The sequence below is a fragment of the Protobothrops mucrosquamatus genome, unplaced genomic scaffold, assembly GCF_001527695.2.
Source record: "Protobothrops mucrosquamatus isolate PMUCROS unplaced genomic scaffold, P.Mucros_1.0 scaffold218, whole genome shotgun sequence".
NCBI lineage: Eukaryota > Metazoa > Chordata > Lepidosauria > Squamata > Viperidae > Protobothrops > Protobothrops mucrosquamatus.
The window spans coordinates 967,775-985,813 of NW_015386571.1; the positions used below are offsets into that span (position 1 = coordinate 967,775).

Below are 18,039 nucleotides of genomic sequence, written 5' to 3' on the forward strand. Positions count from 1 at the left end.
GGAAGCAGTGCCCACTGAGAGATTAAGGATTGAATGGAGCTTCTAGGGTTAAAGAATGAGAAATCAACACAAGATGATAGAAAAACCAGCAACGAACATTGCCCAGAGCAAAATGGATGCACAGGGAAGGGGAATTGCCAGGCACTGCAGCTGGTCTGGGGCTGCTACCAGAATGGCACAAAGGGCTGGAAGGATTTAAGACAGTTTGGGCCAGAAAAGAGGACTTTTGAACCAAAGCTCAAAACCCAGGTTTAGAGCCCATTTCCAATAGTCTGGGTCTGGGAAGAGGATGGCATTCCTTCCCAACACAGGAACTGGCCTCTGCTGGCAATGGGCCGAACAATGTGTGCAGAATCTCTCCTAAGACGACTCAATTTGCTCCAGAGTTCTGTAATAGTGTATTTTCCAAAACATTAACATTTTCAATTGTACGTTCCATGAATATAATCTCCATTATTTCTATACCATTACATTTCAATGGTATTACTTAAGGTTGTTCACCTTTTTGAAATCCATGGGATTGCAATCTGAAAATCAGGTTCATAAAGACATTGGAATTGTAGCTTGGTTCAGCACATTTTTAATTTTCCTGTTTATTTTGCTCTGAAGAGAGGAGCCCCTTTGTTTGAAACACGAATGTCTCTGAATAGAGACTATCTAAGTATTTCATTATGTGGTACAATATTGTCCAAGTATTGATTTACAGACAACATCATCTTCTCAGAGATTTTTTCCTTGGATGGCACTATACATGGTTAGCACCATGAAAAAAAAAACTACCTTTTGTTGATTCTTGGGGGAGAAGGCAAGGCAACTGAGCTTCCTTCTTACTATTCTGGTTGTGTTATGAAGATACTGACTATTGTGACTCAGCTATATGCAAGGGTGGGGTCTAGCTGGTGTTTGCTAGAGATTATGTTCCCCATGACACCCCCTCTTTATTCTTTCTTTTTTGTTTCTTATGTGGATGTACAAAAACAGGAACAAAAGTTTTTGGATTATTTCTAAGGAACAGAGCAAGTAAAAAAATGACAGAAAATGACAGGTGCACAAATGTAAGTAAACAAAACAGAACAATACCTACTTCTGAGTAAATTTGTTTAAAGAGAAGGGTAAATAAAAAAAGTTTTTTTTTCATCAACTTTAAACTAACCAGAGAAAAACTGCTATTGATTCCTTGCATGAATTATCTTGTGTTTTAAAATTGAAATTGATTAAAATTACTTCTTGATATAATTATTTTATCGAAAGGGCTGACAAAATTAAGAAACAGGAAAATTTGCATAGCCTGAAGTAGTGTTCGCTTGTGAGATCATTTGAGCTTCAGTATAGCCAGGGAGAATCACAAAGTATGCACGGTTATGATAAACATTTAGAACTATAGATTTTGCAAAGTACTGAAGTAAATGAGAATTTCTTATATATGTGGGGATTAATACAGATTAATTTTATATACAGTATTTGTGTATGAATAATTTGTATTTGTATAGGGAAGGAGTGTATACAGAATAGACATATATCCCTGGCACTTATTCATGCGAAATACTTAGAAAATATCTCTCCATACTGTGATCAGTGTTTTTCCATTGCTGAACAAGATCTGCAATATAGTAATAAACATGTTGAACAGAAGGTAGAGAATAGATTGTAATCTTGATTTACCAAACCTGGGGAAACCTGGGGAATATAATTAGTATGCAATGAAATCCTGTATATAACATGCAGTATCACAGAAATTGCTCCAGGGCTGTGGCCTCCCATTATATCACCTAAGTTCTGCTATATTCCAGCAAATCATCCTAAAAATATAAGGGTTCTAGAGTGTTGAGTTTACTTAAAGTAGACTTCAATGAAATCCATTTCACAAAACTGAGCTGCCCTTCCATTTTCCTTTTTATTCTGTGGATTTTCAGAAAAACAGGCAGAGTTTGAAAGCATTTACAGTTAGGAAAATACCGTAATCATTGCATAGATAGGTTTGTAGGTTAATAATGAACATGATTGTAATTGTTGCCTAGTTTTCCATGTCATTATGTACTATAGAATTCTAGTGTTGGATACTGATTTCAACCAGATGCCCCACGCAGGAATCCAAATTCAAACCTTCCTTGTGGGATGTTTTTTTAGCCTTGACTTGAATAAGTAGCAAAAGAGAGCTTAACATTTTTGTAGACTGTTAGAGCTATTATCAAAATGCTCAGAATCTTAGTAATTTTTTTAATGTTGTAGAGGTCATATTTAACCACATGCTTAGAATGTTTTTAACCACATTCAGGTAGAGAAATATGCCGGTGAAATTAAGGGTGGACTGAGGCCAACTATGAAAATCACTATCATGGGCATGATATATCCTAGTCCGAAAAGGTAGGTATGTAACCAGGTATTTGAGCTGCAGTTAAATTGCCCATTAGAGTCAAAGCACATGATTTGAAAGAGAGGCAGACTGATTGTTGGAGTCTCTGATAAAAAAGACTCTTTCCTTCTCTCTGAGAACATAAAAAGAAATGTGGAATAAAAAGGCATTTTATTTCAAACAATTAGTTTTTGTAATGTAACTTCCAAATTGAGCCCAGTGGGAGAAAAATGGGGGGAAAAGATGCATTCTGGGTTGTAAATATTGCATTGAGTAGAACATTGGATTAGATCAGAGGTTTCCAAATAATTGGGAGACAATGAGGTCATTTGGGAAAGGTATCCTGGATGCCATCATATACAGTACATGTATGAATGAATTTTGTATGTACATGTTTTCCGCCTTTTGATTTTTTTCATTTTCTGAATTCTTCTGCCTTGTTCACTTTTACAGCAAGAAAATACATTTTCATTCATTCCTCATTCATTCAATTTATATTTATGTAGATTTATATCCTTCTCAAATTCATAACTCTTGGTGGCTCTCAACAGTTAAAACACCATAAAAATGTATAACAATTACAACACACATATAATCAGCAGCCAAGGTACAAGCAGAACAACCCACAATAAATCAATACAACCATTGCATGGTCTCTGCCACATATCTGGATCCCCAAGCTTGGTAACAAGAACCATGTCTTTAAGGCCTTACAAAAGACCAGCAGGATCATTTTGCTTGAATTGGAATAACATTTAAAATGACATTCCACTGGTTAATAAACTGAACAATGGCAGAATTCCTTTGTCACCCACACCTTTTTTGTCGATTGTGTCTGTTAATGTAATTGCCAGTATTTATTTTTTTCTCCATTTAATTTCCTCTAAACTCTCTATTATTTTTATTTCCTTCCTCAATTTACGTATCATTGAGACTCCAGATGCATCTGAAATATTGTTTAGAATCTATCTGTATTTGTGCAACTTAAGGCAGTATACATAATGCTCTCTCCTATTTTTCTACGTTGTCGGGACATTCCACTCAACCCGATTTTCGCACTAGTCGACCAAAGACGGTTTCCTTCCTGATCTTAAGTGTCAGAGGACCAAAGAACAGGTTACGGAATTAACGATGTGTTTGATCTTTTGATCAAAATATATATCATCAATAATATAATTTTATGTAATATTATTACGTAAAATGATTATGATGGATTCAGATAGGATGCTGTGGATTCTGTTGGTTTTTCTCAACAGACTAACATAATACCACTAGTATTACTAGATTTGGTCTGCAAGAATCCAGCTCCTTATCAGACAGATTTAAAGCAGGGGTGTGTGTGTGCATCGTTGTCAAAGGAGTCTGCGAAGGTTTGAAGAAATGTTATGATTTAAATCTTGAGTTACGTCTTGGCCACAAAAGATATTTAAAGGGGGTCCGTTGTGAAGAAAAGGTTGAGAACCACTGATTTAAAGTATTTGAGAAAGCTTTGCTGTCCTTCAGTGTTTGTCTGACTTTTTGCGGCCAAAATCTGTTAGCCCACAAATACATGTTTTTCAAATACTTCGAGTAGGTGTAGCAGATGAATTATTTTCTGCTTTTATTACATCAAAAGTCAGATTTATATCATATTATCCAAAATGACACCACCATCCCATGACTTTTATACCATTCAGTTTTTATTGTGCAACTTGTAATCTGTCTGATTTATAGAATTATACAGATACCGTAATCCAAACAATGTTGCAAATAAATATGTAATGAGCCTTCTTTATTTTCCATTTCTAATTTCCTGTTTTTTTCCAACTATTTTTTTCCATCTATTTTCTTTTCATATTCACCCAAAAATTAAGTAAAAATAACTGAGCAATTTTGCTTAGTGTTGCTCGGAGATCTTGATCTGGAACCATCTGCGCAAGTTTTTGTTGTCTAACTTTAATCATTTTTTGGGCTATGAGTTTCATTCACTTTTTAGTATTATACTAACAGGATGAGTTAGGAGAAATATAATTTCTTTTTTTATTGCTGGTTGAGTACATTATATTTGTACTTATTGTGGAAATAAATGACTATGTGCACATGGTTGGAAAACATTTGGGGTGGAATTTCAAAATTTAGTGGTTGGGAAGATGCTTCTTCTTTTATAGATTCTTTATATTTGAGCTGTTATTTTATTCTAGGGCAATTATGGTGTTTTATTGTACAGATTGTTTTTAATGTTTTGCACATCCCTTAGACTTAGAGCCTGGTGATAATGTGTTGCATGGAATATTAGGAAGGAGAAAGTGAAAGAGAGAAAGAATACCTTTATAAATCATATGCATATAAATACCTTTATAAATCATATGCTCCTGCATTGTTAAAATCTGTAGTTCCTTTATGCATATTATTTTCTTGTAGTTTTTCAGTGGCTTTGCTTTGTGACCCCAAGGATGATCACACAACCAGGGATACTGGATTATTACTTGTAGTCAGCTTTAGTGAGAAATCCATTGTGCGGAATTCGCAAATTGCTGGGAAATGGGGCAAGGAGGAAAAGACCATTCCCTACTTCCCATTTACAGCAGAGGACTCATTTAAGGTAATCTCTCTCTCTCTCTCTCTCTCTCTCTCTCTCTCTCTCTCTCTCTCTCTCTCTCTCTCTCTCTCTCTCTCTCTCTCTCAATCTCTCTCTCAATCTCTCTTTCTCTCTCTCACACACACACATCTTAGGACTGTGCATAGCGTTGGATTCAAAGATTCAAAGGCAAATAGGTGACCGTAGCATCAAACGTCAGCTCTTTAAAGCAGCTGGACCTTTCCCTGTCATTGTGCCCCCATGTATTCCGAAGATTCTTTTTACCTTCAGATTTGAAGTATTGCACATTCTAATGAGTGGCAAACTATGTTGCCTAATTCCTGACCGGTGAGGTGGCTTAGAGATGACGATGCTCACCTCCCACTTGGAAGATTGAGGGTTCAGTACTAGGTAGCAGCAGGTGTATCTCTATCAGGGCACAAAGAGATCTGCTGTGAATTCCATTCAGACGCCCCAATTCCACCCTGAATAACAGGATTAAAGGGTTGTAAAAAAAGGGGGGGGAACTATGTTACCTAATTCCCATTAACTGACAATCCTCCAAATCTTTAGCAGCAACATTCTCCACTCTTCGAATCCTTTGACATTTCACTAGGCAAGAATTCTAAAAGCTATAAATCAGGACAAAAATATTGACCAAAAAAGGGTAGTCCCAAGCTGCAAGGAAGTTACGCTGTAAGTCGCCCAGAGACATTGGATACAAGATGGGCAGCAAGTAAAATTTATAAACAAAGAAACAAACAAAAGTTGCCCACCATGCTTTAACCTGGAGAGACTACATTTGTGATCACATTCATACAAAACATAGCCTTCTGCTTTAATTTTCTATAGCAGGGCTTTTCAACCTTTTCACCCATTGTACCATTTTTAGGATATGGCAATATCCGAGTACCACCAGTCGCCTAGCAAGGTGTCAAAAATTTAATGACCAAAAAAAAAAAAGGAAAAAAGTGATAAAGTACAGGTAGTCCTCAACTTACAACAGTTCGCTTAGTGACTGTTCAAAGGTACAATGGCACTGAAAAAGTGCCCCCCAAGGCATAGCCGAGCAAGACACCTGCCTGCCCACCCAGTGGTGCTCTTCCTCCTGTCCGAGGTCTTCATTGTTGTGAGCATTTCTGTTGAGGATTGGCAGTGGGGTGGGTGGGGAAGTGTTTGGTTTTTATTCCCCCCGTCTCCTGGATAGTTGCAGCAGGTTTTGGTCACTTCACATGACCCTGGGACACTGTGACTGTCATTTATTTTTATTGAACTTATATGCCGCCCTTCTCCCAACAGGACTCAGTTGCCAAGCATCTGAATGTAAATCACAAGACCCTGGAGATGCTGCAACATTCCAGCTGATCGGCGCTTCTTCTGGGCTCAGCAGAAGTGCCAGGATCAGCGCCAAGCTCCAGCTGGAGCCTGGCGCTGATCCTGGCGCTTCCACTGAGCCCTGACAGTCCCGAAGAAGCACTAATCCTGGCGCTTCCGCTGAGCCCTGACAGCCCTGCAGCTCCAGCCATCTCTCGCTCAGGCTTGTGCGGTGCTGCCACTGGTTCAGTTCATTACCCTCCCCTGCTACCACTTTTCTAGGATGGTCGCGTAGCACCTGCCAGGTGCCAATGTACCACAGGTGGTACCCGTACCACTGGTTGAAAAGCCCTGTTCTACAGGAGCAAGAAGAATGGAAACCTGACCAATAGTTCCCAGCCTGTTGTTTAGGGCAACTGGTAATCTTTCAGAGTACTTGGTGATGATGCATTTGTATATATATGACCCAAATCTTACATCCTGGGAGATCAGTAAATATTGACATCTTAGTGTTCTTGCTTGAAATCTCATTTAACTATCTGCGAGGTGTTTGCATGCCAACGTTCCAGCAATTTCTTTAGCCTTTTTGTTCATTTTCAGATGGAACTTTTATGTGAACATCAGCAAATCCGAATCCTGCTTGATGGGCGTCAGTTGTGCAGTTTCAGTCACCGCGTGCAGCCCATGCAAAGGATGACTATTTTGCAAATCTCAGGCGACCTCAAGCTTACCAAGGTGGCTTGAAGAAAATAATAAATCAAAAATGCCCTTCCCAATGTTGATCTACAACACTCAGCAATTCTAGGCAAAATGACTAACTACAAAAGATACTAGGAGTTTTAACCCAACGTCTGGAGGGTAATAAATTCTCCATCTCTGTAATAAATAATTCCATATCATTACTGCTTTATGGCAAAAGTGCTTTTTCTTCATTTCTTTCCTTTCTTTGCCTTTATGTATGCCTCTTGAAATGTTTGTCTGTTATGTTTTCTTAAGATTCTCCTCCCCTTCCCCCCCCCCCCCGCAACAAATTTTAAATATTATTTTTTACTTTAGCTCACAATTCTGGGAGTCTTGCAGGTCTATTCTGTTACTGTTGATTGCAACCTTTTGGATGAGAGAGCTGCAGGTGTACAGAGATTTTATATTAATTTCTAAAAGGAAGACAACTAGTTATATGCAAAAGATGTTTTCAGCATATATTTTTTTTAAAAATGTTAAGTAAGCTACACTATGTTCATTGGAGCTTGTTCCCAGGTAAATTTGTATGCCATGTTGAAAAAAATGAAAATAAAATAATTGTGTGTAATTATCTCTATTTTATTTAACTCAAAGCAATATGTTTCTCTTGCACTGAACTTCACCTCACCTTTCTCTCCCATTAAGATCAGGAATTCTCTTAGCAAAAAACATTTGATTTGAAGAGTAGATTCCAGTGCTGAATCTAGCTTGTGCTACAAGAATCAAATATTTTTATCCTATTTATGGTTACTATCAATCTGCCAAAATAATTTTATCCAGACTTGTCAAATGAGAGCATCCTTTCTTAGAAGCCCAGGCTCCTACTGTGTTAACTGGGATGTTTTTTCCCCCAACATTATCTACACATGGTTTTTCTACACAAAATTCAATCACTCTTTCTCAGCCCTGCCTATCCTACACAGTTGTTACTAAGGAGGGAGGGAAATCAAAGCATGGGTGTTGCCTCAAGCTCCTGCACAAAAGGCAGAATATAAGTCACATAAAAAAATAAAGAGCAAGCATTTAGATGTTATAAAAAATGCAACTTCCATCTTTTGAAGATAATTAGCCAAAGAATAAGATAAAATTGGCACTCTTATAATAATTTTAGTGAAATAAATAATGTCTTTGTACAAATCTGTGGTCTGACTATAACTCAAAAACAGTCAAATGAAATAGCAATGCCGTTGATAAGTTTAGAGATATTCTAAAATAGCTTTACTATATCACTTCAAGGATCTGAACACTCAGAAAACAATTCTTTTGAAAATTTAGAGGTACGTGTTGACATCAGTATTGGAAAACATGCTCACTCAAAGATGCTCAGCCAAAAGCAACTCCCTTTTCCTCTTAATGTTCCTTTTAAAGTTGTTTCCAATGAAGCAGAACAGAGTCCTTTCTAGGGTGGTTAGCAAATCTGCAAGATTAACATTTAAAAATAGACTACGGATATTCATACAATTTTATATGTGCAATACTTCCTCCCCACTCTCTCTCTCTGTGTGTGTAGTATTGTAAAAAGTAACATATATAACAGACTTTATTTTTCTAAAGTTTTTATTGATTTTTTAATACAATTCAAAAGTATTTATTCAACAAACGTGTTGTCTGAGTATATCATCTTATATATAAATAAAAATGTAAATGTTCGTTTGTTCAAAATCTTAAATCTCCGAAAGTTCTTCACCGGTTGCTTTGAAATTTTGACACAATGTTGCATTCGAATACGCGCATGTTTTTATATACCTATATACCTATATTATATAGATGTCACACCTGTGACAGGTAAAACATGCTTTTTTTGAAAAACAGCGCCATCTGTTGGACGTAAAAGCAACACACGCTACGATTTAACCAGACTGAGCCACAGCAACACGTGGCCGGGTACAGCTAGTTTACTAATACAAATTGAATTCCTAATCCCTTATTCTTTTCTCCAGCCATTGATAAAATAAGTCCCAAGTTTGATAGTATTCTGTTTCTTCTTTTTCTTTCAACTTCAAAGTAAGTCTATCCATTTCTGCACAATCTAGTATTTTTTTAATTATTTCTTCCTCTGGTGGTATTTCTTCATTTTTCCAATATTGTGTGAATATGATTCTTGCCGCTATTATCACATGTAAAATCAAGTATATACTTTGTTTGTCAAGCTTTTCTGGCATTATACCTAATAAAAAAGTTCAGGTATAAAATCTACATGTTTTCCCAACATCTTTTCTAGCCAAGTATGTATTTTTGTCCAATATCTCTTTGCTTTAACACATGTCCACTATACATGATAATATGTACCTGATTTGTGATTACATTTCCAACATCTATCTGACATATTTTTAAACATTTTTGCTAGTCTTGCTGGTGGCAAGTGCCACCTTTTATTTCTGGGTCTTGTCTAATATTTCTATTTAGAACTTCCAAAATTAAAATAAATAACAATGGAGATAGTGGACATCCTTGTCTTGTGCCTTTTCTTATGTTGAAATTCTCTGTATAATCTCCATTTACAATCTCTTTTGCTGTTTGTAATATATTGTTGTAATCATATTTATAACATTTTGTCCAAAGTCCATTATTTTTAGTTGTTGAGTCATAAATTTCCAGGAAACATTATCAAATGCCCTTTGAGCATCTAGAAATACTAATGCCAATTGTTTCCATGGATGCACTTCATAATATTCCAATATGTCCTTTATAACTCTTAAATTATTTTTTATTTGTCTCTTTGGTAGAAATCCATTTTGATCTGGATGTATAAATTCAGTTAGAAATCTTTTCAGTCTCTCTGCTATCATTGAAGTAAATATTTTATAGTCCACATTTAGTAATGATATCGGTCTGTAATTTTCTTATCTGTGTCAGATCTGAGTCCTCTTTTGGTATCAAAATAATATTTGCTTCTGTCCATGTGTTTCGGAGTTTAGCCTCCAACAAAAGTTCATTACACATATCTTTCAACGGTACACGTAATGTATCTTATAGAGATTTGTACAACTCTGCCGCGAGCGCATCTGGTCCCGGTGTTTTTTCATTATTTTGTCTTCTTATAGCCTCTGTCAGTTCCATCGTTATTTTCTCATTTAACATAGTTTTAAAGTTTTCTGAGATTTTTGGTAAATTATTTTTTCCCATATATTGAATCGTTTTCTCCCATGAAATTTCTTCTAGATCATAGTTTCTCATAATATTCTTTAATTATCTTTTTATTACTTCGTTTTTAAATTGTAAACAGCCTTTTTCATCTACTAAGTTATTTATCATTAGTTTGTAAGCTAACCATCTTTCTGGTTTATTTGCATTTTCAAAAAAGTTTTGCTTTGCTCTTTTAATTTGCTGTGCCAGTTTTTCTGATTCTATTAAATTTATGTTTTATTATTTCCATTTGTCTTTTCAGTATTTTCTTTTGTGGATTTATTTGTAATTCTAATTCTAGTTTTTTAAATTCTTCCCTTAATAGTATATATTGTTGTCTTTTTTCTTTGTTTTTTTTCACCATAGCTATACCTCTAAAGTATGCTTTGGCTGTATCCCATACATTTTGTAATGTATCTTCTTTTTTATTTTCTTTTAAAAAAGCTGCATTTCTTTTGTTGCTAATTCTATAAATTCTTTCTCTTTTAATATGGATTGGTTCAAGGTCCATCTTAGGTTTTTTTTTATTCCTTTGTAACAGACTTTTTAGAACCTATAACTACAGAGTAAAAAGCCAATCAGAAAGACAGAAAAATACAAATGCATGTTCATACAGTGTATTGAAATATACTGAGTTGTAGATATAATAACTAATAACTTTCTAATACTCTAATACTAATACCTTCCATTAAATATTTAGTGCTTCTTGTATATTCCCTTGTACATATGCGTATACTCCTCCCTCTTGTTTAACATAGATACCATTTTGTCCATGGGTATTTGTAGTAGTAGTAGTAGTAGTAGTAGTAGTAGTAGTAGTAATAATAATAATAATAATAATAATAATAATAATAATAATAATAATAATAATAATAATAATAATAATAATAATGTTGGAAGGGACCAACCCCCTGCTCAGGCAGGAAACCTTACACCATTTCAGACAAATGGCTGTCCAATCTTTTCTTTAAAACTTCCAGTGTTGGAACATTCACAGCTTCTGGAGGCAGGTTGTTCCACTGATTATCTGTTCTAACTGTCAGGAAATTTCTCCTTAGTTCTAGGTTGCTTCTTTCCTTGATTAGTTTCCATCCATTGCTTCTTGTCCTGCCTTCAGGTGCTTTGGAGAATAGCTTGACTCCCTCTTCTTTGTGGCAACCCCTGAGATATTGGAACACTGCTATCATGTCACCCCTCATCCTTCTCTTCATTAAACTAGTCATACCCAATTTCAGCAGCTATTCCTGATGATATACATTAGATCTCAGTGATGCCAGGCATTAGTGGAATAACCTCTGGTAGTGGAAAAGATTTCAGCAGAGAGGAGCAGAGGGGAGGGGAGGTTCATTAGAGCAACTTGCAGAGAGAGGAATTATACCAGATTTAGTTCAGAAACTTTGAGGAATTAGGCAATAAGTTAACTGAATCACTTGATACTAAATTAACAGTTTTTGTAAAAGAATGGATTAAAGGCTTGTAAAAATGAAGAGATGAAAGAAGTTAAGAACAAAGTTGCGTAAAAAAAATGTCGAAAGAGGTAAAACTAATGACAAAGTGGAAATTCTAGAGGGTAAGACAGAAGTTGTAGATACAGACTTGGAAAGAGAACGAGATAATTTGGCTTTATTGGAATTAAGAGAGAAGGAATTTTATTTGAGAATTCTTTATTCTGGAACATTTGACCAAGCTTTGAAGTATATGGTATACTTGCCCAACGTTTTAACCTAGCACTGCTCAAGATGCCTTCAATTACTGTGATCTCAGAGTCCCCAAATGGTTACTTTTTAAAAAGAAATTTTAGGAAGCTAAGGAATACGAGAGTAAAAAAATTGGTTTATTTTTAAAATAAAAATACGAACATCTAAGTCACTATTCAGTGTTTACACTCATGCAGGATAATATACAATGAATGGAGTTGGAATCGGGGGGGAGGGAATGAAACATGGCAGCATGTAAAAACTGATGGTAAAAACATAACTGATCTTTCTAACACCAGCTCTAAGTATTTGCATGCCTTATCTCAGATTATAAATATGCATTTTGTCTTAAGACATTTTTCCTCTTCCACCCTATGAGAACAGCAGCAGTGTGGGCTACACTGTATGTTCAGCATGTGAGACTTCTCATCCCAGTATATTTCATAGAAATATCCCTTTTCCAAAGAACTCTATGTAGTCCCCGATAGCTGTTCAGTTCATCTCTATTTTTATCACTACAGGAATCCTGTAGGACAGGTTAGACTGACAACATAATTGATCAAAATCATGCTGGGACTGGATATGAACAGGAGGCAAAAAGCAATTTTGTTGTCTCAGGATATCCTGGGCACTATAAGTTAGAAATGGTAATATTAATATGGTGAATTTCTCCCTGTCTTAATATGTAAATACTAAGCTTTCTTGTATCACAGCAACATTCTTGGTCTCCAGCACCTTCCTGAATAATGCTGTAATCCCTGAAGCTTCCCACTAGTGAAATAGGATCTGGAAGTATAGAGACATATAAAAACATACAGTAGATTAAGGAACTTGCATCAAATCATTTTGAAAGGGCCAGATTTGGTTCCAGGATGTTGGTTTTGCTAGTTTCTCCTCAGTAGCCAATGTAGTTCTGTTTCAAATGGAGGTGTGAGATAGCATATACCAAACTGAAGAATGGTGCCAGGCAATCAACATGTTATCATATTGTCAAAATTTGCGGAACTTCTGATGAAGTGGATATGTCATCATAGGCTTCCTTGTTTCAGACAAAAAGCCTAAATACAATAGACACTGCCAGGTGCTAACATCATGCCAGGCTAAAACAACTCAGCCAGCAATCTCAAAAAGCAGCCCCTTTTAATGTCCCAGATACGGTATTATGCTGTCCCATAAATGCACTTTGGTACATCTCCTATGTTAGTGGCTTGATGGCCTCAATCCAGTTAGCTCTTTCTGCCTTGGAACTAGCCTGTATGTAGTAGTGAATGTCATTCTTTGTAATAATTTTGAAGAGGTTGCCCTGAACATTTCCTTTCACTCCTGCAAAGGAAAAAAAGAGCAGCTATTTAATAGAACATACAGGTGGTCTTCAACTTAACAACCATTTGTTTAGTGACTATTCCAAGTTGCAACAGCACAAAAAACGGACTTATAACCATTTTTCACGCTTACAACCATTGCAGCATCCCCATGGTCATGTGATTAAAATTCAGACACTTGACAACTGACTCATATTTATGACAGTTGCAGTGTCTCAGGATCATGTGATCACCTTTTGCAACCTCCTGACAAGCAAAGCCAACGGGGAAGCCAGTCACTTAACAACTGTGTTACTAAGTTAACATATGCAGTGATTCACTTAACAATTGTGGCAAGAAGGGTCCTACAATGGAACAAAATTCCCCTAAAAACTGTCTTGCTTAGCAATAGAAACTTGGACTTAACTGTGGTTGTAAGTTGAGACTAACTGTAAAGAGAGCCAGTTTAGTGGAGTACTTAAGGCATCAGTCTATAAACTGGGAGACAGTGAATTCTAGTCCTGCCTGAGGCATAAAGCCAGCTGGGTAACCTTGACCCAGTCACACTCTCACAGTCCCAGGAAGGAGGCAATGGCAAACCACTTCTGAAAATCTTAAGGTCCATTTGAGCAACTAAGCAGTGCTTCTTTTGGGAATCTATTATATTCCACCTGGGAATAAGGTTGCTTAAGTGTTTCATTTCTGAAGAAAAATCACAGTCATTTCTGCTGTGTTTGCCCTCCCCTAAGCTATCCTACTGGTGTTTAAGTTAAAGAAAAGTGTGAGAGAGGGGGGCTGGCCTTTTACCTTTTAGACAACTTTTGCTACAGCTTTGAGAAGGGTGTGGCTTTTTCATGTATAATATGGCTAAAACTGGAGGAAGTCGGGGTGTGGATCCTGCATATTTTATACAGCCCGCCCCTTTCTTCTCCATCATTTAAGAACTGGCCCTAGCAGAAAATCTGATGCATTAGATGGGCTCTAGGAGCTCTTTATCACAAGCATTCCTTGGCAGAAGTAGGCCTTGCTGGGTGTTAAAAGAGTTGTTGGTAAAATCCTGATTCCATTTGCTCTTCTGTATTTTGTGCTTATCCTGTATTTTGTAGTACAGAAAATAGTGGGATAAGATTGTGTAGCTCATGGTTTGGAAATGAGACAATGGCAGCAGAAGGGGAATGGGGCTGCGTCTAATGCCCCTGCAAATAATGAAGGACCACTCTAATCTTTCTCAATGAACAAAAAAAAAACCTATCAAAAGAGCAGTAAGAATGGATCTTGCAAGGTAATAACTTGCCTGTTGGGACTCCATTGTCTTCCAGTGCTGAAATAAGGCAACCACGGAGAGAAAATCCCCCCACTGGTTTGTTATCTTCCTATAGGAAAAAAAAAGTGGACCAATGTGAGTAAAGCAAATATAATAAAATATTACATTCCCTCCAACAAATTTGACACAAAGCAAGGGAAGTTTTGCTTGAGTCTGCTTCCGTTTAAAGAGATGCTCTACAATCCTTTCCCAACTGTTGACTGTAATAGCTATTTAAAGAGACAGTGCTAAAGTAGCTATGTGTTGCATGACATGCTAAACCATGGTAATGTTAGCATGTGGACACTGCCATCTAAGCTCTGCCACATGTGATTCATACCATCTTAAAGTGATCGCCCTTGTCAACTTGCAGAAACTGAAACTGAAAAGCAGAGACAATGTTTTGTCTCAGATTTTAGTTTCCACAAGTTGAGAATAGCAGCAGCTTTAGGCTTGCAGCAGCACATTAGGCCTTAGGTATAATCTCTGCAGGTGATTAAAGGGTTTCGACAACCTGGGGATTAAATGGCACTTTCACGAACACTTTACACTGCCTAAAGGCACTCCTATGCTGCCAACAATTCTACTTTTTCAATCCTTTAAAAAGTAATCTGAAGACAGTCTGGACTTAATTTCTCTTCTGCTGACTCACAACACTGAGAACAAGTAGCAAAAAATCACAGCCATGCCCTGAACTATCACTATGGTTCTGGAGAAAGAGAAATTCTTACCACCTATGCACAAGGCAACGTTAAAAATCCCTTACAGTAGGTTCCTCTCCCCATCTGGCTCCAATCTTGATGTGTTGTGTAGCTATTTTATCATATGCAAAATCTGAGAGTGGATTGGGAGTTGGGAGTGAGGCTACATTTTCTCTTTAAAATACCTGTTAGGGCCAGCTGATGGCTAGGAATTAGGAGTTGGGGTAAGGTAAGACTTCCTGCACAAAGGTCTGTCCACAAGCTTCAGAGAGTTGCACAATATTTAAAATACATGACTACAGGTAGACCTTACTTAATGACCAGAACTGGGACAAGCAGCCCTGTTGCTAAGCAAAGTGATCATTAAGTGAGACATCATGTTTTATTCTGGCTTCAAACACACATAGTTGAGTTTGCCCAGATCCCAAACACAAGCAGCGTAGAATTGCAGACTTCCAGAAATGACCTGAGATCTAACCAGAGTCCTCAGATGGCTCTGATAAACACAGTTTATTTATTTTAAAACATTTATATAACTGCCCATCTTATATCCAACTCTGGGTGGTTTCCAATCAGCAAAATCTTCCTAACACTTCTTAATAAAATGGTTGAATAATGATATAGAACTCTAAACTGGATAATATTAAAAATCATTTTATATCAAACCTATTTTTCTCCTGAATTGATTTTCATTCTCTAACTAGAGTAAAAAAAAAAAAAGAGATAGGACTCCTGTATGTACCATATTTGCATAGGGCAGTGATGGCGAACCTTTTACAGACTGAGTGCCCAAACTGCAACCCAAAACCCACATGTATTGTCGGGTGCCGGATGGGCGTGGCCAATTGGATGGGCATGGCCAACTGGGTGGGCATGGCTGCGGTGGTAACGGCAGACTGGGTGGGACTAAAAGGTTCAATCAATTCCAACTTTGCGAGATCTTTTTTTTCCCCGCAAGAAGTTGAAATTGATTAATTAATTGAACCTTTTTTTTTGCACACGGCGGCAGAGGCCTAAAGCGAAAAGGTTTTATAAAACTCAGCTGAAGGCCTAGGACTGGGGCGATGGCGCATGTGCCCACAGAGGGGGAAAAAAACCCTTCAGCAGTAAGTATCTTGCTGAAATTCCAAAACATAACTTGTCCCATCCCAAAACCTAAATGTGTACTTTTTTCAAAGACAGAAAACAATAGCCACAAGGAATATCTGTTCCCAATGTAAATGTGTTATATTAGGCTACTTTTTAAAATGCAGCACAGTGCAAACTACTCAAGATCTACTATAAGTATGTGGACCATTTAGGATGCAGTGGGAAGAGATCTCAAGGGATCTGCCCCCAGCCTTACTGAAATCCATGCAGAATTCATTCTTCCTACCCATCAGCAACAGTCTTAAGGCAGGTTTTTTTTTGGGGGGGGGAGGACATTCCCCAAAGGCACACATGCAGGGAGGTTTGAACATTGCAATGCTATTGTCTCACCTTTGTGGGGTCATAATAGTGTAAGAAAGCAGGATCAGACCTCAGGACAAAGCGCCTGACTTTCCAGTTCTTCCTCTTGTGCCCCTGAAAGTTGGGAAACAAATTTAGTTTTCTTTCTCCAAAACACAGATCTCTCATAATTGTCAGTACTAGAGAAAGAATATTGCATTATCTGTTTACCCCCTTTTATCATTGCAGAAGCAGCCATAGTTGGGAAGACAAGCTGAGAGATAATACAGGTAGTCCTCACTTAACAACCATTCATTCAGGAACCATTTAAATGATACTTATACCTGGACTCCAGAGTTAGGGCTGTTAGAGTGCCTCTGTAGTCACAGGATAAAAATTCAGGCACTTGGTAGCCCCCTCCCCTTGCATCTGAGATTGCAGGATATGCTTCAGCAAGCCCCATCCAGCTATCTCCCTGGTCCTTTTGCTCCCTTGCACTCCATGATCTTTGCCCTCCTGTCCCTGGCCTGGCTCTGTGAGGCAGCTGCTGGCACTCAAGGCCTTCTTCTGGAGGTTGGGTGTAGCAGTTACCTTGTGAGACCACAAGAAGGTAGCGAAGGTCAGTTAGGGGCAGTAGAGCACAGTTGACCTACTGATTTTACTATTACCGAGAAGCCGCCATAAATGAAATGGTTAAAAATATTTGATATATTGAAATGTGTGAGGAAACACCATAATCCTTAGAGTTGTTTGAATGAGTGTAGATCAGGGGTGCCTAAAATATTTCAAGGGCCTTTGCATTCTCCAAACCGATGAATTCATAATAAGACTAGATTTTATTTAATTATGTTTAACAAAAAAAATAAATATAATTAAATAAGATTGTTCTCCAGCCATGTATTTGAATAATTTTCCCCGCCTGTCAGATTACAAATTACAATTTATAAATACGTTTTAGTGGCTTGTAAGGGCCACTCCTTAAGCTTTCAGATGTTATGTGTGATCCTAGGGCCTGCCTTCTGGTGTAAACTGTGCTGTGTAGAAAAAACAATTTGCTATGCTAAAAACTAGACAATGATGCTTGGGTGTCATTTTCTGTATCAGACTGAAAGAAAAACTATGTGTTCATTAAGTCACACATAATGGGTAGAAGATTGCTTCTCTGTATTCTCCATTTCTAACATTTCTTTTTAACAGAAACTTAGCGGGCGGAGTTTCAATTAGTTACCATCTAAGTCTTGTTCATGTGTTAGTTAATTTGATAACTGTACATTAATTAAATTGTGAGGGTTCCCTATTAAAATGCCATTTCAAAAAGAGCTTTAGAAGACAGCAATAAAAATTGCTTCATTCCCACCCTGTGATTAGTTTGAAAATATGAAGTCATAGTTACCTGTTTTATCAAAAAGCCTTGCTTTAAAATTGTGCCACTCAGTTCAAGTATGTTAATACTGAGATATTCTTTAGTATTAACTTTTTTCTTATAGCTTTCAGCCTGTGGTAAAAACAAAAGCAACA

The 18,039-nt window shown here is 37.1% G+C and overlaps 2 protein-coding genes across 3 annotated transcripts in view; one reads left to right on the forward strand and one right to left on the reverse strand.

Annotated features, from left to right (window-relative positions):
- The first annotated feature begins 987 nt into the window (after positions 1 to 987).
- Positions 988 to 6,968, forward strand: LOC107285850 (galectin-related protein A-like). Its single transcript, XM_015814110.1, has 4 exons — positions 988 to 1,055; positions 2,276 to 2,364; positions 4,754 to 4,934; positions 6,825 to 6,968. Exons 1-4 carry the CDS (start codon positions 1,029 to 1,031, stop codon positions 6,966 to 6,968), a joined length of 441 nt encoding a protein of 146 aa, XP_015669596.1. The 5' UTR covers positions 988 to 1,028.
- A 4,972-nt stretch (positions 6,969 to 11,940) lies between these two features.
- The window catches only part of PLEK2 (pleckstrin 2), a 14,031-nt gene continuing 7,932 nt past the window's right edge, over positions 11,941 to 18,039 (reverse strand). For both annotated transcript variants that reach the window (XM_015814103.1, XM_015814102.1), the window contains exons 6-9: positions 17,915 to 18,016; positions 16,573 to 16,656; positions 14,384 to 14,462; positions 11,941 to 13,111 (exon numbers count right to left, since the gene is read on the reverse strand). In XM_015814103.1, the coding sequence (XP_015669589.1) occupies positions 12,984 to 13,111; positions 14,384 to 14,462; positions 16,573 to 16,656; positions 17,915 to 18,016 (393 nt within the window). In that variant the 3' untranslated portion in view covers positions 11,941 to 12,983. The remainder of the gene's footprint in view (positions 13,112 to 14,383; positions 14,463 to 16,572; positions 16,657 to 17,914; positions 18,017 to 18,039) is intronic.

What these genes read in the sequence shown, in the direction of transcription:
- LOC107285850 (XM_015814110.1), top strand. Translation starts at nt 1,029, where the DNA reads ATGACAGAAAATGACAGGTGCACAAAT. An exon ending in ATATATCCTAGTCCGAAAAG is followed by an intron (nt 2,365 to 4,753) that starts GTAGGTATGTAA and finishes ATTTTCTTGTAG; the next exon opens with TTTTTCAGTGGCTTTGCTTT. An exon ending in CAGCAGAGGACTCATTTAAG is followed by an intron (nt 4,935 to 6,824) that starts GTAATCTCTCTC and finishes GTTCATTTTCAG; the next exon opens with ATGGAACTTTTATGTGAACA.